The sequence below is a fragment of the Schistocerca gregaria genome, chromosome 8 (assembly GCF_023897955.1).
Source record: "Schistocerca gregaria isolate iqSchGreg1 chromosome 8, iqSchGreg1.2, whole genome shotgun sequence".
NCBI classification, from domain to species: Eukaryota; Metazoa; Arthropoda; class Insecta; order Orthoptera; family Acrididae; genus Schistocerca; species Schistocerca gregaria.
The window spans coordinates 460,902,497-460,929,106 of NC_064927.1; the positions used below are offsets into that span (position 1 = coordinate 460,902,497).

Consider the following 26,610-nt stretch of genomic DNA (forward strand, 5'->3'; position numbering starts at 1 on the left):
GTATGGAAAATATGCAGACTGATATGGATTACAAACAGGGAAGTGACCCACAGGAAGGTATAGACAACAACGACACAAACTGCAGCAATTTGGAAAGTCAGGAAATATGTACTCCATGTAACATTATGAAGAATTTAAACTGATTTGAGAAAAATCATAGAAAGATATTGTCTACTTTTTGACATTGTAGAAAATTAAGGAGGTCAGAGAATAAGACCAAAACAAGCTGATTTCTAAAGCTTGTTCGTTTTCTGAGAAATGCGAAGCTTAGTTAAAAATCCATCAAAAAACTTACCCAATCAGTTTTGAGAAAAAAACATCTGAAAGGACAAGAAATAGGTTCTCCTAAATGAGCTCATTACACTTGCGGAAAATTAAGAAAATACTGGAATTGTACCGTATCTGCACATGCATGGACTTCTGAAAGGGAATGAAAAATTTATCAGAAAATAAAAAAAACTACAATTTTTGTAAATCTTGCTTTAGGGAGGAGTACTAAAAATACGGAAAAAGGGAAAATCTTGACATCTGTCATTACTTTTCGTGTCTGAAAGGACTAACAGGCAGTAACCTTTACTTTCGATCGACACATACATCATGTTTTGTATGAACTGTACTTCCGAATAAGTGGGAAATGATTACAATAGGTTCAAAGTGTTTTTCAGGTTTGGGAAGCTAGAGAGTGAAAGATATTTTAAAAAATGATTTGTTTCTTGTAGTAACAGGAATTACGGATACGTTTACATAAAATTTTTCGGTGTTGACGACTCGATAAGTGCTGTACATAGCTGACTCAACAATTTGTACCGGAAAAATAAGTGTTTAAATACAGGTGTTAAAACTGCTTAAATATAAAACTGAACGAAAAATTCAATAATCCGCTGTAGCTGTATTTATTTAAGTCGATTAGAGACGTACAAAACAGGTTTCGCAACTTCCTAGTTACGTCTTCTGGTGTAAATTCGTACAGAAGCGTTTATAAATTTCATGATAGGGAAATGAAGTTATCTGAAACATCTTAAGGTGCTGAGTGAACAGACTTGAACAAGGAAGAAAATTTTACTCATATGATAAGAAAACTAGATGTGGATCAAATATTCTGCACAAAGAACGGGTCTATACGCATTTAATAAAGAAAGAATGTAATTTCATACCAATTGGAGGTTGTTATATAATGTCACAAAGTAACACTTGACGTAGCTAGGAAAAGCTCTCAGTCTCCCTCAAATGATAAAAACAATCATCAATGATGAACGTCCAATCTACAAAACGAAGGAATAGAGTTAAGAATCAGAAACTTATCCTTGACTTAAAACGGTGAAGCAGTAACTAAAACGAAAAAGAGGTGGGGATAGTCCTCAAGCAACACGGAATAACGGCAAAAAAACGAGACTGACCTGTGTTATAAGTAAGAACAGTCATCACTTTACCGATTAAAACATGATCCTGTGGTCCTGTCTCAAGCAACAGATGAAGTCCCTCGTAAATATAATGCAGAAGTGATTGTAGGATGAAATAAAGTTTGGGATGATAACTAACACGACTTATGTATTGAAATCCACTGAATAATTATTTTAACATTTCTTGCGGGCCACCAATGATTGAAAGGAAGAAGCTTTTGCTGACGTTCAAATTTTCCGAGAGCCGACACCCTAGCGTTTGTTTGTCACCAACACAATATTAACGGTGTATGGTGGCAACACAAACTACGAGGTGTCTAGTGCGTTGTTGGAACGCGTGCGGTTACGGAGGCGGTTAAGGAAATCGAGATCTCGCGTGGAACACGAAAAATAATGGAACCGCGCAGTTACTGCTATGCTGAAGAACTGCGGTCGGCACGCAAACTCTTTGACTCGGTTATCTGTAATACACAAAATCTGAACGTGGGTGATAGCTAATATAATGATTTAACTAAAGCGAAAATTTGAAAATTGCTACTTATTTCTGTATCATTGAAACAGTGAATACATTAAACATATCAGATGGCGTACATGTATACCCGTAATAAGGTAACCAGCTAGTTGGATGCTGAGAACTCTTACTTCAAAAACTCAGTCAGAATTGGCTATGAAATTTTCGTGTCCTAATTCCGTTTAGTTGTTGAGAGTGTTATCAGAATACTGTCATATATATATATATATATAGCTGCTTCATCTCCCAGTACCTACCGCAACCTACATCCTTCTGAATCTGCTTAGTGTACTCATCTCTCGGTCTCCCTCTACGATTTTTACCCTCCACGCTGCCCTCCAATGCTAAATTTGTGATCCCTTGATGCCTCAAAACATGTCCTACCAACCGATCCCTTCTTCTAGTCAAGTTGTGCCACAAACTTCTCTTCTCCCCAATCCTATTCAATACCTCCTCATTAGTTACGTGATCTACCCATCTAATCTTCAGCATTCTTCTGTAGCACCACATTTCGAAAGCTTCTATTCTCTTCTTGTCCAAACTAGTTATCGTCCATGTTTCACTTCCATACATGGCTACACTCCAAACAAATACTTTCAGAAATGACTTCCTGATACATAAATCTATATTCGATGTTAACAAATTTCTCTTCTTCACAAACGCTTTCCTTGCCATTGCCAGTCTACATTTTATATCCTCTCTACTTCGACCATCATCAGTTATTTTACTTCCTAAATAGCAAAACTCCTTTACTACTTGAAGTGTCTCATTTCCTAATCTAATTCCCTCAGCATCACCCGATTTAATTTGACTACATTCCATTATCCTCGTTTTGCTTTTGTTGATGTTCATCTTATATCCTCCTTTCAAGACACTGTCCATTCCGTTCAACTGCTCTTCCAAGTCCTTTGCCGTCTCTGACAGAATTACAATGTCATCGGCGAACCTCAAAGTTTTTACTTCGTCTCCATGAATTTTAATACCTACTCCAAATTTTTCTTTTGTTTCCTTTACTGCTTGCTCAATATACAGATTGAATAACATCGGGGAGAGGCTACAACCCTGTCTCACTCCTCTCCCAACCACTGCTTCCCTTTCATGCCCCTCGACTCTTATTACTGCCATCTGGTTTCTGTACAAATTGTAAATAGCCTTTCGCTCCCTGTATTTTACCCCTGCCACCTTTAGAATTTGAAAAAGAGTATTCCAGTCAACATTGTCAAAAGCTTTCTCTAAGTCTACAAATGCTAGAAACGTAGGTTTGCCTTTTCTTAATCTTTCTTCTAAGATAAGTCGTAAGGTCAGTATTGCCTACGTGTTCCAACATTTCGACGGAATCCAAACTGATCCTCCCCGAGGTCCGCATCTACCAGTTTTTCCATTCGTCTGTAAAGAATTCGCGTTAGTATTTTGCAGCTGTGACTTATTAAACTGATAGTTCGGTAATTTTCACATCTGTCAGCACCTGCCTTCTTTGGGATTGGAATTATTATATTCTTCTTGAAGTCTGAGGGTATTTCGCCTGTCTCATACATCTTGCTCACCAGCTGGTAGAGTTTTGTCATGACTGGCTCTCCCAAGGCCGTCAGTAGTTCTAATGGAATGTTGTCTACTCCGGGGGCCTTGTTTCGACTCAGGTCTTTCAGTGCTCTGTCAAACTCTTCACGCAGTATCGTATCACCCATTTCATCTTCATCTACATCCTCTTCCATTTCCATAATATTGTCCTCAAGTACATCACCCTTGTATAAACCCTCTATATACTCCTTCCACCTTTCTGCCTTCCCTTCTTTGCTTAGAACTGGGTTGCCATCTGAGCTCTTGATATTCATACACGTGGTTCTCTTCTGTCCGAAGGTCTCTTTAATTTTCCTGTAGGCAGTATCTATCTTACCCCTAGTGAGATAATCTTCTACATCCTTACATTTGTCCTCTAGCCATCCCTGTTTAGCCATTTTGCACTTCCTGTCGATCTCATTTTTGAGACGTTTGTATTCCTTTTTGCCTGCTTCATTTACTGCATTTTTATATTTTCTCCTTTCATCAATTAAATTCAATATTTCTTCTGTTACCCAAGGATTTCTAGCAGCCCTCATCTTTTTACCTACTTTATCCTCTGCTGCCTTCACTACTTCATCCCTCAGAGCTACCCATTCTTCTTCTACTGTATTTCTTTCCCCTATTCCTGTCAGTTGTTCCCTTATGCTCTCCCTGAAACTCTGTACAACCTCTGGTTCTTTCAGTTTATCCAGGTCCCATCTCCTTAATTTCCCACATTTTTGCAATTTCTTCAGTTTTAATCTACAGGTCATAACCAATAGATTGTGGTCCGAGTCCACATCTGCACCTGGAAATGTCTTACAACTTAAAACCTGGTTCCTAAATCTCTGTCTTACCATTATATAATCTATTTGATACCTTTTAGTATCTCCAGGGTTCTTCCACGTATACAACCTTCTTTCATGATTCTAAAACCAAGTGTTAGCTATAATTAAGTTGTGCTCTGTGCAAAATTCTGCTAGGCGGCTTCCTCTTTCATTTCTTAGCCCCAGTCCATATTCACCTACTATGTATCCTTCTCTCCCCTTTCCTACACTCGAATTCCAGTCACCCATTACTATTAAATTATCGTCTCCCTTCACTATCTGAATAATTTATTTTATTTCATCGTACATTTCTTCAATTTCTTCATCATCTGCAGAGCTAGTTGGCATATAAACTTGTACTACTGTAGTAGGTGTGGGCTTCGTATCTATCTTGGCCACAATAATGCGTTCACTATGCTGTTTGTAGTAGCTTACCCGCATTCCTATTTTCCTATTCATTATTAAACCTACTCCTGCATTACACCTATTTGATTTTGTGTTTATAATCCTGTAGTCACCTGACCAGAAGTCTTGTTCCTCCTGCCACCGAACTTCACTAATTCCCACTATATCTAACTTTTACCTATCCATTTCCCTTTTTAAATTTTCTAACCTACCTGCCCGATTAAGGGATCTGACATTCCACGCTCCGATCCGTAGAACGCCAGTTTTCTTCCTCCTGATAACGACATCCTCCTGAGTAGTCCCCGCCCGGAGATCCGAATGGGGGACTATTTTACCTCCGGAATATTTTGCCCAAGAGGATGCCATCATCATTTAATCATACAGTAAAGCTGCATGTCCTCGGGAAAAATTACGGCTGTAGTTTCCCCTTGCTTTCAGCCGTTCGCAGTACCAGCACAGCAAGGCCGTTTTGGTTAATGTTGCAAGGCCAGATCAGTCAATCATCCAGACTGTTGCCCCTGCAACTACTGAAAAGGCTGCTGCCCCTCTTCAGGAACCACACGTTTGTCTGGCCTCTCAACAGATACCCCTCCGTTGTGGTTGCACCTAAGGTACGGCCATCTGTATCGCTGAGGCACGCAAGCCTCCCCACCAACGGCAAGGTCCATGGTTCATGTGGGGGATATATATATATATATATACACACTCCTGGAAATTGAAATAAGAACACCGTGAATTCATTGACCAAGGAAGGGGAAACTTCATTGACACATTCCTGGGGTCAGATACATCACATGATCACACTGACAGAACCACACGCACGTAGACACAGGCAACAGAGCATGCACAATGTCGGCACTAGTACAGTGTATATCCACCTTTAGCAGCAATGCAGGCTGCTATTCTCCCATGGAGACGATCGTAGAGATGCTGGATGTAGTCCTGTGGAACGGTTTGCCATGCCATTTCCACCTGGCTCCTCAGTTGGACCAGCGTTCGTGCTGGACGTGCAGACCGCGTGAGACGACGCTTCATCCAGTCCCAAACATGCTCAATGGGGGACAGATCCGGAGATCTTGCTGGCCAGGGTAGTTGACTTACACCTTCTAGAGCACGTTGGGTGGCACGGGATACATGCGGACGTGCATTGTCCTGTTGGAACAGCAAGTTCCCTTGCCGGTCTAGGAATGGTAGAACGATGGGTTCGATGACGGTTTGGATGTACCGTGCACTATTCAGTGTCCCCTCGACGATCACCAGAGGCGTATGGCCAGTGTAGGAGATCGCTCCCCACACCAAGATGCCGGGTGTTGGCCCTGTGTGCCTCGGTCGTATGCAGTCCTGATTGTGGCGCTCACCTGCACGGCGCCAAACACGCATACGACCATCATTGGCACCAAGGCAGAAGCGACTCTCATCGCTGAAGACGACACGTCTCCATTCGTCCCTCCAATCACGCCTGTCGCGACACCACTGGAGGCGGGCTGCACGATGTTGGGGCGTGAGCGGAAGACGGCCTAACGGTGTGCGGGACCGTAGCCCAGCTTCATGGAGACGGTTGCGAATGGTCCTCGCCGATACCCCAGGAGCAACAGTGTCCCTAATTTGCTGGGAAGTGGCGGTGCGGTCCCCTACGGCACTGCGTAGGATCCTACGGTCTTGGCGTGCATCCGTGCGTCGCTGCGGTCCGGTCCCAGGTCGACGGGCACGTGCACCTTCCGCCGCCCACTGGCGACAACATCGATGTACTGTGGAGACCTCACGCCCCACGTGTTGAGCAATTCGGCGGTACGTCCACCCGGCCTCCCGCATGCCCACTATACGCCCTCGCTCAAAGTCCGTCAACTGCACATACGGTTCACGTCCACGCTGTCGCGGCATGCTACCAGTGTTAAAGACTGCGATGGAGCTTTGTATGCCACGGCAAACTGGCTGACACTGACGGCGGGGGTGCACAAATGCTGCGCATCTAGCGCCATTCGACGGCCAACACCGCGGTTCCTGGTGTGTCCGCTGTGCCGTGCGTGTGATCATTGCTTGTACAGCCCTCTCGCAGTGTCCGGCGCAAGTATGGTGGGTCTTACACACCGGTGTCAATGTGTTCTTTTTTCCATTTCCAGGAGTGTATATATATCTTCCATCACATTGTTGAAAACACCGCCCCTTCTCTCTTTCTGCGATATCTCTAAGTTATTGAGGAGATACTGCACACAGAGAGAAAGGGCGGTGCCTCAGGAGATACACATGGTGGTTAGACAAAATCTGAAAAGCTCGTATGAGGGTCGCAGCGTAGCTTGTAACGCGAAGTAATTCTAATGAAAAAAAAGTACGCTGCGCCATTTCCGAGTTAATTACACTACTGGCCATTAACACGAAGATGACGTGCTACAGCCGCGAAGTTTAACCGACAGGAAGAAGATGCTGTGATATGCAAATGATTAGCTTTTCAGAGCATTCACTCAAGGTTGGCGCAGGTTGCGACACCTACAACGTGCTGACATAAGGTAAGTTTCCAACCGATTTCTGATACACAAACAGCAGTTGACTGGCGTTGCCTGGTGAAAAGTTGTTGTGATGCGTTGTGTAAGGAGGAGAAATGCATACCATCACGTTTCCGACTTTGATAAAGGTAAATGGCTCTGAGCACTATGGGACTTAACATCTAAGGTCATCAGTCCCCTAGAACTTAGAACTACTTTAACCTAACTAACCTAAGAACATCACACACATCCATGCCCTAGGCAGGATTCGAACCTGCGACCGTAGCGCGGTTCCATGATAAAGGTAGGTTTGTAGGCTATCGCGAGTGCGGTTTATCGCATCGCGACATTGCTGCTCGCGTTGGTCGAGTTCCAATGACTGTTAGCAGAATATGGAATCGGTGGGTTCAGGAGGGTAATACGGAACGCCGTGCTAGATCCGAACGGTCTCGTATCACTAGCAGTCGAGATGACGGGCATCTTATCCGCTTGGCTGTAACGGATCGTGCAGCCACGTCTCTATTCCTGAGTCAACAAATGGGGACGCTTGCAAGACAACAACCATCTGCACGATCTGTTCGACGACGTTTGCAGCAGCATGGACTAACACCTCGGAGACCATGGCTGCGGTTACCCTTGACGCTGCATTACAGACAGGGGAGCTTGCGATGGTCTACTGAACGACGAACCTGGGTGCACGAATGGCAAAACGACTTTTTCTCGGATGAATCCAGGTTCTGTTTACAGCATCATGATGGTCGCATCAGTGTTTGGCGACATCGCGGTGAACGCAAATTGGAAACGTGTATTCGTCATTGCCATACTGGCGTATCAGCCGGCGTGATGGTATGTGGTGCCATTGGTTACACGTCTCGGTCACCTTTTGTTCGCATTGACTACACTTTGAACAGTGGACGTCACATTTCAGATGTGTTACGGGCCGTGACTATACCCTTCATTCGGTCTCTGCGAAACCCTACATTTCAGCAGGATAACGGACGACCGCATGTTGCAGGTCCTGTACGGGTCTTTCTGGATACAGAAAATGTTGGACTGCTGCCCTCCCCAGCACATTCTTCAGAATTCTCACCAATTGAAACGTCTGGTCAATGGTGGCCGAGTAACTGGCTCGTCACAATGCGCCAGTCACTACTCTTAATGAACTGTGGTATCGTGTTGCATGGGCAGCTGTACCTGTACACGCCATCCAAGCTCTGTTTGACTCAATGCCCAGGCCTATCAAGGACGTTATTACGGCCGGAGGTGGTTGTTCTGGTTAGTGATTTCTCAGGATCTATGCACCCAAATTGTGTGAAAATGTAATTACATGTCAGTTTTAGTATAATATATTTGTCCAATGAATACCCGTTTATCATCTGCAATTCTTCTTGGTGTAGCAATTTTATTGGCCAGTAGTTTAGCATTGAAGTTATCCACTCAGGCCGTTGCTTGCGCATATCCTAGCGGCCCGGCAGAGACGATTTCGCAAAACGTGTTACTCGTCTGTTTACTCGTCAGCGAAGAAAGCAATACAAAAGTGGATATGGGACGATACAAAGGTTGAGCAGTGTCGTTCAGTATCATCTCCGCTATGAGTACAACTGAAGCTAATTAAAAATGGCGGGGCGCTTGAATTTGCCCGACCAACTGTATGATTGGCTTATTTCAATGCTAATTAACTCGGAAACGGAGCAAGACATCAATTTTTTGTTAAGAACTATTTCGCAGCACAACCTACCCTGCAATATCCTTACAATTTTTTCAACTTTTTCTGACCACCCTGTATATGGCAAAGTCCATAAGACAGTCGTGTGATAATTCAAAAGAAAAATGTAGCGATTTCAAAACATTGTTGTATTAGTATCACCTTAGTTCGATTTCCTAAACTGTCTCAATACCCGAACGGTAGTTACCGCCCACGCCTCGACAACGCACTGAACATCTCGTAGCTTGCCTTGTGCTACGATTAGTATTATGATAGCGAGAAACACACATAAGCGTGTCGGCTCCCGGTAAATTTGACCATCAGCAAAAGCTTCTTGCTATGGGTCACAGGTGCACCCAAAACATGTTGAAAACAGATTTTCAATACGTTAATTTTATTAGTTTCCATCCAAAACTTTATTTTATGCTTCAATCACTCCAGGATCCAATATGTTCCTGGATAATACTTACGAGAGACATCATATGTTGCTTGACCCAGGATCACAGGATCATATTTTAATCGGCAAAATGTTGACGGTTCGTGATTCTACCACACGTCAGTCTCGCATTTGTCTTTGTTACACGTTGCTTGCGGTCTAACCCACCTCTTTTTCATTTTAGTTTCTGCTTCACTGTTATCAGCCAAGGATCAATTTCTCATTCTTAATTCCAGTTCTTCGTTTTTTAGATTACACATTCATCTCTGATGATGGTTTTTATCAATAGAGGAAGACTAGGGATTTTCCTTAGCCACGCCAACTGTTATTTTGTGACATTATGTAATAACCCCGTACATCACATGACATAGAATTTGCAAGTAATCTTCTGTTGGTAGGAAATTACATTTCGTTTATTAAATACGTACATGACCGTTCTTTGTGAGGCGATTTGATCCACATCTAGTTTCCCAACAAGAAGAGTGCAATTTTCTTCCTTGTTTAAGTCCATTCATCCAGTACTTTAAAAAATATGAAATAACTTCTCTTCCCCATCACCAAATCTATAAACTTTTCTTGTATAGCTACATGCCAGAAGATCCAACTTGAAAGTTGCGAAATCGGTTTTGTAGGTCTCTAACAGACTTAAATAAATGCAGCTACAGCGGACTATTCCACTTCTCATTCAGTTATACATTTTAGTATTTTTAACACCTGTTTTAGTGCATGAATTGGTCTGTCAGTTTTGCATAACCACTTAAGCTGTAGCTGCCCCAGCTTTGAAATTATCTGTAACAATAGGCTCTACTTTAACTTTTATTCGTGAACATTTCTAACCAGGCTAAAGTGATGGACAAATTCTTTACTTCTTGAGGCAACACAGTCTAATAAACTACAAGAGTGAAGAGGCTTCAGGTAACATATTATTAGACAGCCATGCACTAACCGATTTTTTATCTACGTTAAGGGCTCACTAGATGAGATAGTTACTGCATAATGAGTCGACGATGAAGAAGAAGACGAACTAGAAGACTTAAATTTGTTTAAATTTTTTCAGGAATCTCTCTTCAGGAAGTCCGTCTACGTGACTTCATACGCAGATTTTCTGAAGACTTGTAGAAGATTTGATCCAGAGATGAAAGACAGATATCTTAAGATTTCTTTATAACAACCGCAATAAAAGACAGAAATGAATTGAAGAGACAGATGATAAACAACATGAGATGTTTTGAGATTTTTAGCAGATTTGCGTACCGAGAGGAACTAGCTGAAGGACATTTACGACATAGAACTCGAAGACGAAGAGAATGCCGTAATTTAGAAGGCGTTTTCCTCACGCAAATTGACCCATTTGTAGAAGAAAACCTCAAAATTATGTACCTTCTCGAGGAGAAAACAATTCTTGAGAACCACTCTCGGTAGACCACGCAACAAGTGGTTGTTTACTACCGTTGGGTGCAAGGAAAACTGATAATTTTCACAGGTACACGAATGTGTCTAGACTAGAGTTTACCCAACACCAGTCATTGTTGCAGAGGAAATTGCATGTGAAAACACTGTCTTTCGTTCTCCTTCAAAAGTACCGGTGCTCCTAGGATCGGTAAAAGACGACTTAGTGTTGTCCAAAGTGGATGTTAATAAGATTCCGTGCGAGTGCGGCATATCACATACGGGGCAAACGACGTGGACTGTTCTGGAGCGCACAGTGGAACACAAAGGATAGACTCCACTCCTCCGAGCTGGCGTATTGTGATGAGCCAGTTGCTCCGCCACCATTGACCTGACGTTTTCAGTTGGTGAGAATTCTGAAGAATGTGCTGGCCAGGGCAGCAGTCGAACATTTTCTGCATCCAGAAAGTCACATACAGGGTCTACCACATGCGGTCGTGCATTATCTTGCTAAAATGTAGGGTTTCCCAGGGATCGATGGAAGGGTAGAGGCACGGGTCGTAACACATCTGAAATGTAACGTCCACTGTTCAAAGTGCCATCAGTGCGAACACGAGGAGACCGAGACGTGTAACCAATGGCACCCCGTACCATCAGACCGGGTGATACACTAGTTTGGCGATGACGAATGCACGCTTCCAACGTGCGCTCACCGCGATGTCGCCAAACACGGATGCGACGATCATGATGCTGTAAACAGAACCTGGATTCATCCGAAAAATTGAAGTTTTGCCATTCGTGTACCCAGGTTCGTCGTTGAGTACACCATCACATGCGCTCCTGTCTGTGATGCAGCGTCAAGGGTAACCGCAGCCATGGTCTCCGAGCTGACAGCCCATGCTCCTGCAAACATCGTCGAACTGTTCGTGCAGATGGTTGTTGTCTTGCAACCGTCCCCATCTGTTGGCTCAGGGATCGATACGTAGCTGCACGATCCGTTACAGCCATGCGGATAGGATGCCTGTCATCTCGAATGCTAGTGATACGAGACCATTCGGATCCAGCACGGCGTTCCGTATTACCCTCCTGAACCCACCGATTCCATACCCTGCTAACAGTCATTGGATCTCCACCAACGCGAGCAGCAGTGTCGCGATACGATAAACCGCAATCGCGATAGGCTACAATCCGACCTTTATCAAAGTCGGAAACGTGATGGTATGCATTTTTCCTCCCTACATGAGGCATTACAACAACGTTTCACCAGGCAACTCCAGTCAAGTGCTGCTTGTGTATGAGAAATCGGTTGGAAACTTTTTCCTCATGTCAGCACCATGTAGGTGTCGCCACCGGCTCCCTCCTTGTGTGAATGCTCTGAAAAGCTAATCATTTGCATATCACAGCGTCTTCTTCCTGTCGGTTAAATTTCGCATCTGTAGCGCGACATCTTCGTGGTGTAGCAGTTTTAATTGCCAGTTGTGCAGTTTCAGAAAAGACTTCCTGACACTTAAATCTATGGTAAATGTTAATAAATTTCTCTTCTTCAGAAACACCTGTCTTGCCGTTGCCAGTCTACATATTATATCCTTTCTACATGGGCCATCTTCTCATCTACACTGACTTATAATTTTCTACATTTAGAGCAACTGCATCACACTGAACAGAAATTACATCCAAGTCATGGTGCACGCTCCACAGTCGCTCAAGGATGACACTTCCGCGTACACTACTGCATAATCAAGCAATAGCTGGAGATAGCTCCTGTTCATCAAATCATTTAAGTATAAAAATATAGAGACAACAAGACTGCTGCTATGATACTTGCCAGTGGAGCTCCAGATAACACCCTTTCCCCTGGCTAGCACTTGCCTTCTGGACAAAGTACTGGGTGCCTCTAGTGTATGTAAGAGAATAAATGTTTCTTTATAAACAACGGAAGTATTTCGAGATATCAGAATTCGCTTATTCGTTAACCTCAGCCAGAACAACAAGTAGGCCGGAAGTGTGACCGAGCGGTTCTAGGCGCTTCATTCTATCACCGCGCTGCCGCTATGGTCGCAGGTTCGAATCCTACCTCCGACATGGATGTGTGTGATGTCCTTAGGTTGGTTAGGTTTAAGTAGATCTCAGTTCTAGGGGACTGATGACCTCAGATGTTAAGTCCCATAGTGCTCAGAGCCATTTGAACCTTTTGAACAAGAGGGACGGACTCACTTTCCACTGTCAGAGACTCGTAAGATCTGTCAAGTGTGCTACATCCCTTCATATCTGCAAGATTAGATACATGTTCAGATGTAAGTGACGTCATAGCAAATCTCGAGCGACAAACGGAAATTTTCAGCAAGAGCGAGCAGTGAGAAACGAGGCAAGTGAGTCAAAGTTTTGAAAAAATCACGTTTGAATCACTTAGTCTTAAAAGCCCATTAGTCACTCTTTATGACAATTCCGTTTTATGAGACAAAATGAAAGTTGAAGAGTAGATGTGTTGAATCTGGTAAGTTTGCTGTATACAATGGCTGTAAAGGTATGGTAAATGTTTGCTTTGGTTTAGAAGCGCCTCAAGTCATTTACATGTTGGTTTTATCGTTAGAATGTGTTACAGGCATCAGCTGTTGGTAATACGAATTGTCGCTTGACAAAGACAGTTCTATTAACCAGTCATTTCCAGTGAGAGGTCATTCCTTCCTTCCTTCCTTGTGGCAGAGACTTTTCTGTCATCAAGAGAAAGGTTAGGAAATCTAAAAATCTAATAACATGTACACATTGACAGCAATGCATCCCGTAATAAAAGATTCGCTGTCAACGTTGTAAAAGGTAATGATCTTGCTTGCTTATAAAATCTGTTGCCCCCCCCCCCCCCCCCTTTTATTCAAGAAAACTGCTCTATCCATTGAATTCATGGTTGAGCACTGCCTCGCAATGTAACCATTTAGCTTACTCTGGAGATTATTTTAGTGTAGTTAAGATTAGCCAAGGGATTAAAGGTCTTGTACTTCATACAGCCGTAGTTGTAAACTGTGATACCAGCACCATTACGATGCCAGAAAAAGTGTGTACTCCTTCTACGATCCTGTTGATATCTACAAAGTAAAGGATATTACAAAACTAGATGTATACCTGTATAATGACGAGGAAATTAAGATATTTAGGAGTACTATGTATAACTGGACCACAAAAAACAAGAAGTGAAATGGGAATTTCTATTTTGATTGTAATGTAAGAAGCAAATCCCACGTATCATTATGTATGAAATATTTTTCTTGCGAAAGCTGGGCGCAAGTACTTCAAATGTTTATTACGTTTTATATTCAAATAAAGTAGATACACGTATCAGCAAATCATATGAGTATGAATTTTCTTCTTTTCTTTAAGATATTAATAGAATGTTGTTCATTAAATTTTAAAATTTCGTTAGTGACACAGTTTTAAATTTATCCGTGGGGAAATTAGTAATAAGTAATTGATGTTCGTATCATACGTGCTTGATGTCTTTCCATAAGTAAGGCAAAACAGTTTACAAATAGTTTCCAGTTTGTTCAGAAATCAGTTTTTCTGTTTTCTCACAAGTTTAAATTACGAAATATACGGGGTTTCGAATATAACTGATTCATTTAATATGTGGATATCTGATTCAGATTTGGAACGGTTATTACATACATAAATGTCCGCAATGTGTTTCCATACTTCTCGCAGTATTGGTTAAATGAGTAACATTTCGATTTAATATCCTCACGATTTTCTTTAAGAATATCGTACAAAAGTTTGAATAGAATTTTCTCCAGCCCCCAGCCGTGTCGGTTGGCAATACACGTAGGGGAATTACGCTGCTGATTGCGCCAAAACATTTTATTGCGATAGATTGCCGTTAGAGCAAGCAATTTTACTGTAATTGCCTAAAGATAACTGCTGCTCTATTATGTAATGTTTCAGGTAGGAATTCCTTATGGCTCATAAGACATCGCTGGGCACTTACTTTCCATTAATGTTTTACTCGATGTACAAAACTGAATGTGTAGTCAAGTACTGACAATAATTTAAACGTTTTGTAATTGCGGGACCTGTAAGTATAAGTTAAGACTGGCTGTCACTTCTCAGTATTATGCTACGAATTTGAACTATTTTCCGTCTGTCACAGGGTAACCACACGACTGATCAGCAACTCCATGAATGGGTTAAGAACATGAAACATTTGAGAAACATACTTGACACGAAATTGAGCGGTTGGATACATGACGTACAAGCTGTCAGCGAGCTGATAATGAACTACAAGATACCTGTAGAAGAGAAAGACCAGCCTGGGAAGTATGTATTCAGGTAACAACCAATCTACATTCAAACCTTTATCAAACTCATAATGGTTGATGGACATTTTATTTCACTTTAGTCTCTGGGAAGTATTCATTACTGTTACGCAAACTACCGATATCATTGAATTAAGGAAAGAAGACAATAGTGTAGGAGACGAATACACTAATTTTTTCAGATTGTGTTTAGTCTTCAATTTTTGTATTTGTCTTTATTCTTAAAATGAGCAACACATTACGGAGCAGATAAGCAGACTACGCCATTTCAATCAACGGCATTATTACTTCGACTAGAGATAATACCGTTGCTGTCAGATACTATCTAAGTTTTCATAATTTATGGAAGCACTGATATCATCGGAAAACCTTTCTACCGGACACTGAAAAGTCGTTTACGTAGTACTACTGTAAGACACTATCACTCGTGACAAAATAAATTAGTCTCCTTTAGCGGAAATCACGCTAAAACCGTGTAATACCACCTGTAGCCTAGATAACCACAGGAATGTGACGAGGAAGAAAGTCCACACGTCATGTCACTCTCTGTAAATGAAGAGAAAAGTTGCTCGGGATTAAGGAAAAATGTGGAGGGATCGTCTGAATGGATGGTGATTTCCGTGCTTCTTATACATTGCGCTGCGATTAGCGCGTTTAAATACATTCATATTCACTGCATAAAACGTTAACAATGGAAACTGAGAGCAAATTGGGCAACGTGTACATCTCTGTACAAGTGGACATACGGGACCACGGAGTGCAGTGGTCAGGACAGGAACGTCGACGATCACCAACATACACTACTGGCCATTAAAATTGCTACACCAAGATGCAGATGATAAACGGGTATTCATTGGACAAATATATTGTACTACAACTGAAATGTGATTACATTTTCACGCTATTTGGGTGCATAGAACCTGAGAAAACAGTATCCAGAAAAACAACCTCTGGCCGTAATAACGGCCGTGATACGCCTGGGCATTGAGTCAAACAGAGCTTGGATGGAGTTTACAGGTACAGCTGCCCATGCAGCTTCAGCTCGATACCACAGTTCATCAAGAGTAGTGACTGGCGCATTGTGACAAGCCAGTTGCTCGGCCACCATTGACCAGACGTTTTCAGTTGGTGAGAGATCTGGAGAATGCGCTGGCCAGGGCAGCAGTCGAACATTTTCTGTATCCAGAAAGGCCCGTACAGGACCTGCAACATGCGGTCGTGCATTATCCTGCTGAAATGTAGGGTTTCGCAGGGATCGAGGGAAGGGTAGAGGCATGGGTCGTAACACATCTGAAATGTAACGTCCACTGTTCAAAGTGCCGTCAATGCGAACGAGAGGTGACCGAGACGTGTAACCAATGGCACCCCATACCATCACGCCGGATGATACGCCATTACAGGGATGACAATTACACGCTTCCAATGTACACTCCTGGAAATTGAAATAAGAACACCGTGAATTCATTGTCCAAGGAAGGGGAAACTTCATTGACACATTCCTGGGGTCAGATACATCACATGATCACACTGACAGAACCACAGGCACATAGACACAGGCAACAGAGCATGCACAATGTCGGCACTAGTACAGTGTATATCCACCTTTCACAGCAATGCAGGCTGCTATTCTCCCATGGAGACGATCGTAGAGATGCTGGATGTAGTCCTGTGGAACGGCTTGCCATGCCATTTCCACCTGGCGCCTCAGTTGGACCAGCGTTCGTGCTGGACGTGCAGACCGCGTGAGACGACGCTTCATCCAGTCCCAAACATGCTCAATGGGGGACAGATCCGGAGATCTTGCTGGCCAGGGTAGTTGACTTACACCTTCTATAGCACGTTGGGTGGCACGAGATACATGCGGACGTGCATTGTCCTGCTGGAACAGCCAGTTCCCTTGCCGGTCTAGGAATGGTAGAACGATGGGTTCGATGACGGTTTGGATGTACCGTGCACTATTCAGTGTCCCCTCGACGATCACCAGAGGTGTACGGCCAGTGTAGGAGATCGCTCCCCACACCATGATGCCGGGTGTTGGCCCTGTGTGCCTCGGTCGTATGCAGTCCTGATTGTGGCGCTCACCTGCACGGCGCCAAACACGCATACGACCATCATTGGCACCAAGGCAGAAGCGACTCTCATCGCTGAAGACGACACGTCTCCATTCGTCCCTCCATTCACGCCTCTCGCGACACCACTGGCGGCGGGCTGCACGATGTTGGGGCGTGAGCGGAAGACAGCCTAACGGTGTGCGGGACCGTAGCCCAGCTTCATGGAGACGGTTGCGAATGGTCCTCGCCGATACCCCAGGAGCAACAGTGTCCCTAATTTGCTGGGAAGTGGCGGTGCGGTCCCCTACGGCACTGCGTAGGATCCTACGGTCTTGGTGTGCATCTGTGCGTCGCTGCGGTCCGGTCCCAGGTCGACGGGCACGTCCACCTTCCGCCGACCACTGGCGACAACATCGATGTACTGTGGAGACCTCACGCCCCATATGTTGAGCAATTCGGCGGTACGTCCACCCGGCCTCCCGCATGCCCACTATATGCCCTCGCTCAAAGTCCGTCAACTGCACATACGGATCACGTCCACACTGTCGCGGCATGCTACCAGTGTTAAAGACTGCGATGGAGCTCCGTATGCCACGGCAAACTGGCTGACACTGACGGCGGCGGTGCACAAATGCTGCGCATCTAGCGCCATTCGACGGCCAACACCGCGGTTCCTGGTGTGTCCGCTGTGCCGTGCGTGTGATCATTGCTTGTACAGCCCTCTCGCAGTGTCCGGAGCAAGTATGGTGGGTCTGACACACCGGTGTCAATGTGTTCTTTTTTCCATTTCCAGGAGTGTATGTTCACCGCGGTGTCACCAAACACAGATGCGACCATCAAAAATGGTTCAAATGGCTCTGAGCACTATGGGACTTAACATCTATGGTCATCAGTCCCCTAGAACTTAGAACTACTTAAACCTAAATAACCTAAGGACATCACACACATCCATGCCCGAGGCAGTATTCGAACCTGCGACCGTAGCAGTCACGCGGTTCCGGACTGATTGCCTAGAACCGCGAGACCACCGCGGCCGGCTGATGCGACCATCATGATTCTGTAAACAGAACCTGGATTCATCCGAAAAAATTAAGTTTTGCCATTCGTGTACCAAGGTTCGTCTTCGAGTACACCATCGCTGGCGCTCCTGTCTGTGATGCAGCGTCTAGGGTCACCGCAGCCACGGTCTCCGAGCTGATAGTCCATGCTGCCGCAAACGTTGTCGAACTGTTCCTGCAGATGGTTGTTGTCTTGAAAAACGTTCCCATCTGTTGACTCAGGGATCGAGACGCGGCTGCACGATCCGTTACAGCCATGCGGATAAGATGCCTGTCATCTCGACTGCTAGTGATACGAGGCCGTTGGGATCCAGCACGGCGTGCTCCCTGCCAACGTTGGATAAGCAGCTGCAGCAGCAAGTCCTATAACCCTAGCTTACTTATTTGTTAGATAGTTTAATTAATTTCTTTGCGTGTTTTTGGGTTGTGGCATTGTTTAATTCATATATTTCGGGCGTATTATAGTATTTGAGGGTTGTAGCATCGCGCCTTATTACCTGAATAGTGTAAATTCGCGTAGTCGTCTGTCTTCTGTTTTTGTTTTGAACGGCCAGTGTCGGTTGGTCACAGCCAGTGTGCTCCCTGCCGCCGTTGGATAAGCAGCTGCAGCAGCAAGTCGTATAACCCTAGCTTACTTATTTGTTAGATAGTTTAATTAATTTCTTTGCGTGTTTTTGGATACTTGCATTGTTTAATTCATGTATTTCGGGCGTATTATAGTATTTGACAGTTGTAGCATCGCGCTTTAGTGTTTACTTCGTAGATTCATATTTAAATTGCGTGTGAGTTTCGTATAGGAGGTGCAATTTCGAGTTTTAGTTACTGTAATCGTAAATTCAGCAGAGTGTAGCGCAGTCGTTAGGCATTTGTACAGGTTAGTTGATACATTCTTTGCGTGTTCCGCTTGCGTTATCTAGGCACGGACTCGTGTTTCGGTAACTGTTGTTCAACATCGATTAGAATGGACAGGGACTGCGATTGCTGTGTTCGGATGAGGGCTGACTTGGCATCCCTTCGCTCACAGCTGCAATCGGCGCTGACTTCGGTCGCGCAGCTTGAGGCTGTTGTCAATGGGCACCACTGTGGGGAGCCGGACTTGGGTATCACGGGGATGTCAATCTCGTTCCGTCTGTCCCCAGATCGGTCTGCCGCTGTGGTTGCCCCGGTTGCTGCCCGCAGTGGGGCTGAGCCCTCGCCTGTGGTTGATTGGGTCGTTCCAAGGCGTGGCAGGCAGCGAAAGGCGTCCCCGGAGGCTGATCAGAAAGCCTCCCCGGTGCGTCTGACAAACCGGTTTCAGGCACTGTCTCTGGCTGACCCAGATGCAGCTGCCTGCCCTGTTTCAGAGGATCATTCTCAGCCTTCAAGGTCCGGGCAATCGCAGAAGGTGGGCTTACTGGTAGTTGGGAGCTCCAATGTTAGGCGCGTAATGGGGCCCCTTAGGGATACGGCGGCTAAGGAGGAGACGAAATCCAGTGTGCACTCCGTGTGCATTCCGGGAGGAGTCATTCCTGATGTGGAAAGGGTCCTTCCGGATGCCATGAAGAGCACAGGGTGCAGCCAGCTGCAGGTGGTGGCACATGTCGGCACTAATGACGTGTGTCGCTTTGGATCTGAGGAAATTCTCTCTGGATTCCAGCGGCTATCTGATTTGGTGAAGGCTGCCGGTCTTGCTTATGAGATGAAGGCAGAGCTCACCATCCGCAGCATTGTTGACAGAACCGACTGCGGACGTTTGGTGCAGAGCCGGGTGGAGGGTCCGAATCAGAGGCTCAGACGGTTTTGCGACCGTATTGGCTACAGATTCCTTGACTTGCGCCATAGGGTGGTGGGGTTTCGGGTTCCGCTGAATAGGTCAGGAGTTCACTACACTCAGCTGGCGGCTACACGGCTAGCGGAGGCTGTGTGGCGTGGACTGGGCGGTTTTTTAGATTAGAAGGCCTCGGGAAAGTGCGGGATGGGCTGCAATGTCAAAGGGTGCTTGAGAATTACAGGACGTGCTTGGATCAAGGAACAGTCGGAATTATAGTTGTAAATTGTTGTAGTTGCGCTGGAAAAGTCCCTGAGCTTGAAGCGCTAATAGAAAGCACAGAAGCTGATATCGTTACAGGTACAGAAAGCTGGCTAAAGCCTGAAATAAGTTCTGCAGAAATTTTTACCAAGTCTCAGACGGTGTTCAGGAAAGATAGATTAGGCAGAATTGGTGGTGGAGTGTTTGTGTCTGTCAGTAGTGGTTTATCGTGTAGTGAAGTCGAAGTAGATACTCTGTGCGAATTGGTATGGGTGGAGGTTATACTTAACAGCCGAATTAAGTTAATAATTGGCTCCTTCTACCGACCCCCAGACTCCGATGATACAATTGCGGAACAGTTCAGAGAAAGTTTGAGTCTCGTAACAAATAAATACCCCACTCATACGGTTATAGTTGGTGGGGACTTCAACCTACCCTCGGTATGTTAGCAAAAATACTTGTGCAAAACCGGTGGTAGGCAGAAAACATCTTCCGATATTGTCCTAAATGCTTTCTCAGAAAATTATTTCGAGCAGTTAGTCCACGAACCCACGCGAATTGTAAATGGTTGCGAAAACACACTTGACCTTTTAGCCACAAACAATCCAGAGCTGATAGAGAGCATCATGACTGATACAGGGATTAGTCATCACAAGGTCATTGTAGCTAGGCTCAATACCATTTCTTCCAAATCCATCAGAAACAAACGCAAAATAATTTTATTTAAAAAAGCGGATAAAGTGCCACTAGAAGCCTTCCTAAAAGACGATTTCCATTCCTTCCGAACTGACTATGCGAATGTAGACGAGATGTGGCTCAAATTCAAAGATATAGTAGCAACAGCAATTGAGATACTCATACCTCATAAATTTCTAAGAGATGGAACGGATCCCCCGTGGTACACAAAAAAGGTCCGAACGCTGTTGCAGAGGCAACGGAAAAAGCATGCGAAGTTCAGAAAAACGCGAAATCCCGAAGATGGGCAAAAATTTACAGACGCGCGAAATTTGGCACGTACTTCGATGCGAGATGCCTTTAATAGGTTCCACAACGAAACATTGTCTCGAAATTTGGTAGAAAATCCGAAGAAATTCTAGTCGTATGTAAAGTACATAAGCGGCAAGACGCAGTCAATACCTTCGCTGCGCAGTGCCGATGGTACTGTTATCGACGACTGTGCCGCTAAAGCGGAGTTATTGAACCCAGTTTTCTGAAATTCCTTTACCAGGGAAGAGGAATGGAATATTCCAGAATTTGAAACAGGAACAGCTGCTAGCATGAGTTTCTTAGAAGTAGATACCTTAGGGGTTGCGAAGCAACTCAAATTGCTTGATACGGACAAGTCTTCAGGTCCAGATTGTATACCGATTATGTTCCTTTCAGATTACGCTGATACTATAGCTCCCTACTTAGCACTCATATACAACCGCTCGCTTACCGATAGATCTGTACCTACAGATTGGAAAATTGCGCAGGTCGCACCAGTGTTCAAGAAGGGTAGTAGGAGTAATCCATTTAACTACAGACCTATATCATTGACGTCGGTTTGCAGTAGGGTTTTGGAGCATATACTGTATTCAAACATTATGAATCACCTCGAAGGTAACGATCTATTGACACGTAATCAGCATGGCTTCAGAAAACATCGCTCTTGTGCAACGCAGCTAGCACTTTATTCGCACGAAGTAATGGCCGCTATCGACAGGGGATCTCAAGTTGATTCCGTATTTCTGGATTTCCGGAAAGCTTTTGACACCGTTAATCATAAGCGACTTCTAATCAAGCTGCGGAGCTATGGGGTATCATCTCAGTTGTGCGACTGGATTCGTGATTTCCTGTCAGGAAAGTCGCAGTTCGTAGTAATAGACGGCAAATCATCGAGTAAAACTGAAGTGATATCAGGTGTTCCCCAGGGAAGCGTCCTGGGACCTCTACTGTTCCTGATCTATATAAATGACCTGGGTGACAAACTGAGCACTTCTCTTAGACTGTTCGCAGATGATGCTATAATTTACTGTCTATTAAGGTTATCCGAAGACCAGTATCAGTTGCCAAGCGATTTAGAAAAGATTGCTGTATGGTGTGTGAGGTGGCAGTTGACGCTAAATAACGAAAAGTGTGAGATGATCCACATGAGTTCCAAAAGAAATCCGTTGGAATTCGATTACTCGATAAATAGTACAATTATCAAGGCTGTCAATTCAACTAAGTACCTGGGAGTTAAAATTACGAACAACTTCAGTTGGAAGGACCACATAGATAATATTGTCGGGAAGGCGAGCCAAAGGTTGCGTTTCATTGGCAGGACACTTAGAAGATGCAACAAGTCCACTAAAGAGACAGCTTACACTACACTCGTTCGTCCTCTGTTAGAATATTGCTGCGCGGTGTGGGATCCTTACCAGGTGGGATTGACGGAGGACATCGAAAGGGTGCAAAAAAGGGCAGCTCGTTTTGTATTATCACGTTATAGGGGAGAGAGTGGCAGATATGATACACGAGTTGGGATGGAAGTCATTACAGCATAGACGTTTTTCGTCGCGGCGAGACCTTTTTACGAAATTTCAGTCACCAACTTTCTCTTCCGAATGCGAAAATATTTTGTTGAGCTCAACCTACATAGGTAGGAATGATCATCAAAATAAAATAAGAGAAATCAGAGCTCGAACAGAAAGGTTTAGGTGTTCGTTTTTCCCGCTCGCTGTTCGGGAGTGGAATAGTAGAGAGATAGTATGATTGTGGTTCGATGAACCCTCTGCCAAGCACTTAAATGTAAATTGCAGAGTAGTCATGTAGATGTAGATGTTCCGTATTACCCACCTGAACCCACCGATTCCATATTCTGCTAACAGTCATTGGATCTCGACCAACGCGAGCAGCAATGTCGCGATACGATAAACCGCAATCGGGATAGCCTAGAATACGACCTTTATCAAAGTCGGAAACCTGATGGTACACATTTCTCCTCCTTACACGAGGCATCACGACAACGTTTACCCGGCAACGCCAGTCAACTGCTGTTTGTGTATGAGAAATCGGTTGGAAACATTCCTCATGTCAGCACGTTGTAGGTGTCGCTCTGAAAAGCTAATCTTCTGCATATGACAGCATCTTCTTCCTGTCGGTTAAATTTCTCGTCTGTAGCACGTCATCTTCGTGGTGTTGCAATTTTAATGGCCAGTACGGTATTTCGGAGGTATGAGGCGAAAAGTTCTACTTTATGTAGATCGCCATCAAGGGTCTTATTGTTGAGAACTGGTTAGGGGCATAATTGTGGCTCACCAAGCGCTAGAGAGCTTCTCAATACTTACGTGAGTTTATAAATGGTTTGGTGTCCCATTTAGAGAATGTCTGTCACCTTTCTAGGGGTGTTTCTGCATTAACGTTCTCGTAAACGAGAGTATTTGCCAGTGCTGCGTTAGTGTGTCCCAGTCAGGAGTGCGGAGGAAGGAGCAGTAGAGCCTGTGAGATTGTTTGAATGTTTCAAGAACCCACGTGGTGAAGGGCAGTCAGTTGGATAGATGGGACGAGTGTGTATAGTAGAAGGGCTGTATGCATTCCACCGACAGTTCAAGGAGCCGCTGATTGTCAGCGCTGTAATCCTAGATGGCGGTGGTGTGAAACTGAAAAACACAAAAGATGTTTATGGTGGAAAATTTAAATAAAAAAATAAGCAAGAACTTACTGGCAGGTAATTTAAAAGAAAATGCAAGATGATTGTGGTGGCAAACTATAAACAAAAATTGTAAGATGGCATTGGTGTGAAATTTCAAAAACCTATCGAAGGTGGCAGAGGTACCCCAGGTGCGCTTTGCAGTCCAACCAATATCAGAATCCGAGATTACATCATGTTAAATGGTATCCAGACATTTAGAACTTAGTGTCACATTCGAAACTGTCCAAATAGTGTGAATTTACTATCAAATATATATAGAAATGTGAATAATACTATAATATTTCCATTTGAAAAGTAAATAACCATCGCCTGAATTACGTAATTATTTCATTTTCAGCAACCAAAGTTCAGTACATGTACTACATGTGTTGCAAGGCACAGTGGGTGCTTAAATACTTTCATTTCTAAAATGACTGTATTATTTGTCACAATACATGTGACAATGCTAGTGATATAGCTTACAGGTTGAGTTGTATTTGTCAAGAGTGTAGAAAATGATGTATTATTGTCCTTCTTCCCTAAACAGGTGTCTGTTCAGTTCGGTTTTGTACTATCAGTAACATAGTGTCATTAAGGTCTAGGAGGAATAGTTAAATATTATAGCAGTTTCTGCTACATGTGCTTTGCGCTGTTACCAAACAAATTAGACGTGCGAATTTCATTGTGGCAGTAAGTTCATAGTAAAGTTATAGCCGTCAAGTTATACATTAATTTTATTTTTCTGATAACTGACACTTACAGAAAAACAATTCAGCTTGCCTATTTGTATGTGCCAACCGCCACTGCTTGGCTGCACAGCATATTATTTCAACCAAACTGTTTTTGTTGAGTTGTGAGCTTTTCCAGGTTCGTTTCTGTCCATACCATCATTTTTGACCTTAGTAACGTAGTGAGAATTTACATATAGATTGTGACATCTTTTATTTTTGACATATATTTTAGACATGGAACTACTCCAAGTTACACCTTTAAGTATGTTAGTTACAGGAATAACATTGCGACAATAAACAAAGATCATCGTGTATGCGTTGCTGTCATAATTTTTCACGTTTTTTGTCAATATTTTAATACTTTATGTTACACTTTTTACATACTTCGACATTTTAGACATAGTAATAAGACTGACATAACGGTTCTTTATATGAATACGTATTTGTCGTAAGTAATATATCGTTTTTCATCTACCAATAACACAGGCTCATTTAGACCTAAGAGAAATTGCCAAATGCTACTGTAGAATTGTGGTAAAAAATTGAAATAATTATTGTGTGTGATTATATATATATTTTTGATGAATAATTCAGGTGCTTCAGATACATTTGAAGAATGATCAATATTACACTATTCACATGAAGAATTATTTTTGACATAGAAGTATTATGGTGTTGTCAGTATCAGATGGTTTGGATGGTTTTGAACATGGCTCTAAATTCAGATATTTTACATACTTTTGAACATGACGTCATTTTGGCTTATGACGTCAGTAGCACTGTAAAGCGTAACTCTGATAGCTGTGACGTCTTTCATTTATTTCCGGATTTCGACCACTCCTATTCTGCAATTCCTTTTCAATTAACCCCCCCCCCCATCATCCAGCATTTCCTTTAAAATTTCCCACCACGTCCATCTTGAATTTTTCGGTGTCGTACCACCACCATCTTTAGCTTTTGAATTCTCACCAATGTGATCTAAGGTTTTTGAATTTACCACCATCGCCAACGTGGATTTCAGCAACTGCAGTCTGACTAGATCCTTATCCACACAGGGCTGGAATGCCTATAGCCTATAGACATTTTATTATGAACATCTCTTCCGCCCTCTCTCTCTCACTCTCTTTCTCTTTCCCCCTCTCACTCTGTGTATGTCTGTATGTGTGTGTGTGTGTGTGTGTGTGTGTGTGTGTGGATGGGTGGCTGTAGCTTTGTTGTAGGGAAGGAAGAACTGTCAAAGTTATCGTTGTTGGTGCTGGATGAGAATGTAGCTGCCAACTTGGGTATGGGTAAGCTACATATTATCATCCTGGATTTAAAAGTAGTGTTGTTGGGTTATCTTAGGTAGATTACTGTGGGTGGATATGAAGATGGGAAGTTTGGATTGGGATTGACAGCTGTACTAGCCTTGCTTACTAACAATCAGATCAATGACATTTACTGTTATGTGTGTGAGGAGGTTGGCACAGGATTCACTTTCAGGATGGTTGTATCCGGGTAGTGTACTAGGTCTCCTGCAAGAAAGGTGACAAACTGAAGCCCTAAGTTAAGTTCAGCACAAGGAATGCTGTACGTTGTATCCTATCTTCTCGGATCTCTAGACAACAATTTAAGCAAATCGTATTAAAGACGTCTATTAAAAAGTAAATTATGGCAATACTTCGTGAAATACAAATGAGTCACAGGCAAAGGGCTACAGACAATGTAAGAATTCTCTTCAGTATAGACAATGCTACATAGTAGAAGCGAAATGACTAGTCGTGATGCTGTTCTTGAACTCAGTGCTGTAGAATTGGTAGAACTGGGCCGCAGCTAGTCGGGTGGAGCGTTTATGTTCTCTTTGTGTAGAGGACCCTGCCGTCGCATTGTCGTCCTAGAGAGGAGTTGGTCCGTGTGCAATTGGCTGACGCCTTCTTCACAGCCCATTTTGCTCTAACATTCCTGACTTTACACCGGACCACCGTGAATATGCAGGTCAGGAACATTAATATAAGTGGAGAAGTATTATTCTGTGTCAGTGAGGAAGCTGTGACGGTAGTCGTGGTGGTATGTAGAGGGCACTCAACAGCGAGGCTGTTAGCATCCATACTGAACTAGTAGACTGTAAGTGTGAC

At 43.7% G+C, this 26,610-nt stretch overlaps 1 protein-coding gene across 1 annotated transcript in view; it reads left to right on the forward strand.

The window, feature by feature from the left end:
• Positions 1–26,610, forward strand: part of LOC126285244 (uncharacterized) — a 181,272-nt gene that overhangs the window by 117,557 nt on the left and 37,105 nt on the right. Inside the window, exon 4 of the mRNA XM_049984541.1 lies at positions 14,828–15,006. Within this exon, the coding sequence (XP_049840498.1) occupies positions 14,828–15,006 (179 nt within the window). The remainder of the gene's footprint in view (positions 1–14,827; positions 15,007–26,610) is intronic.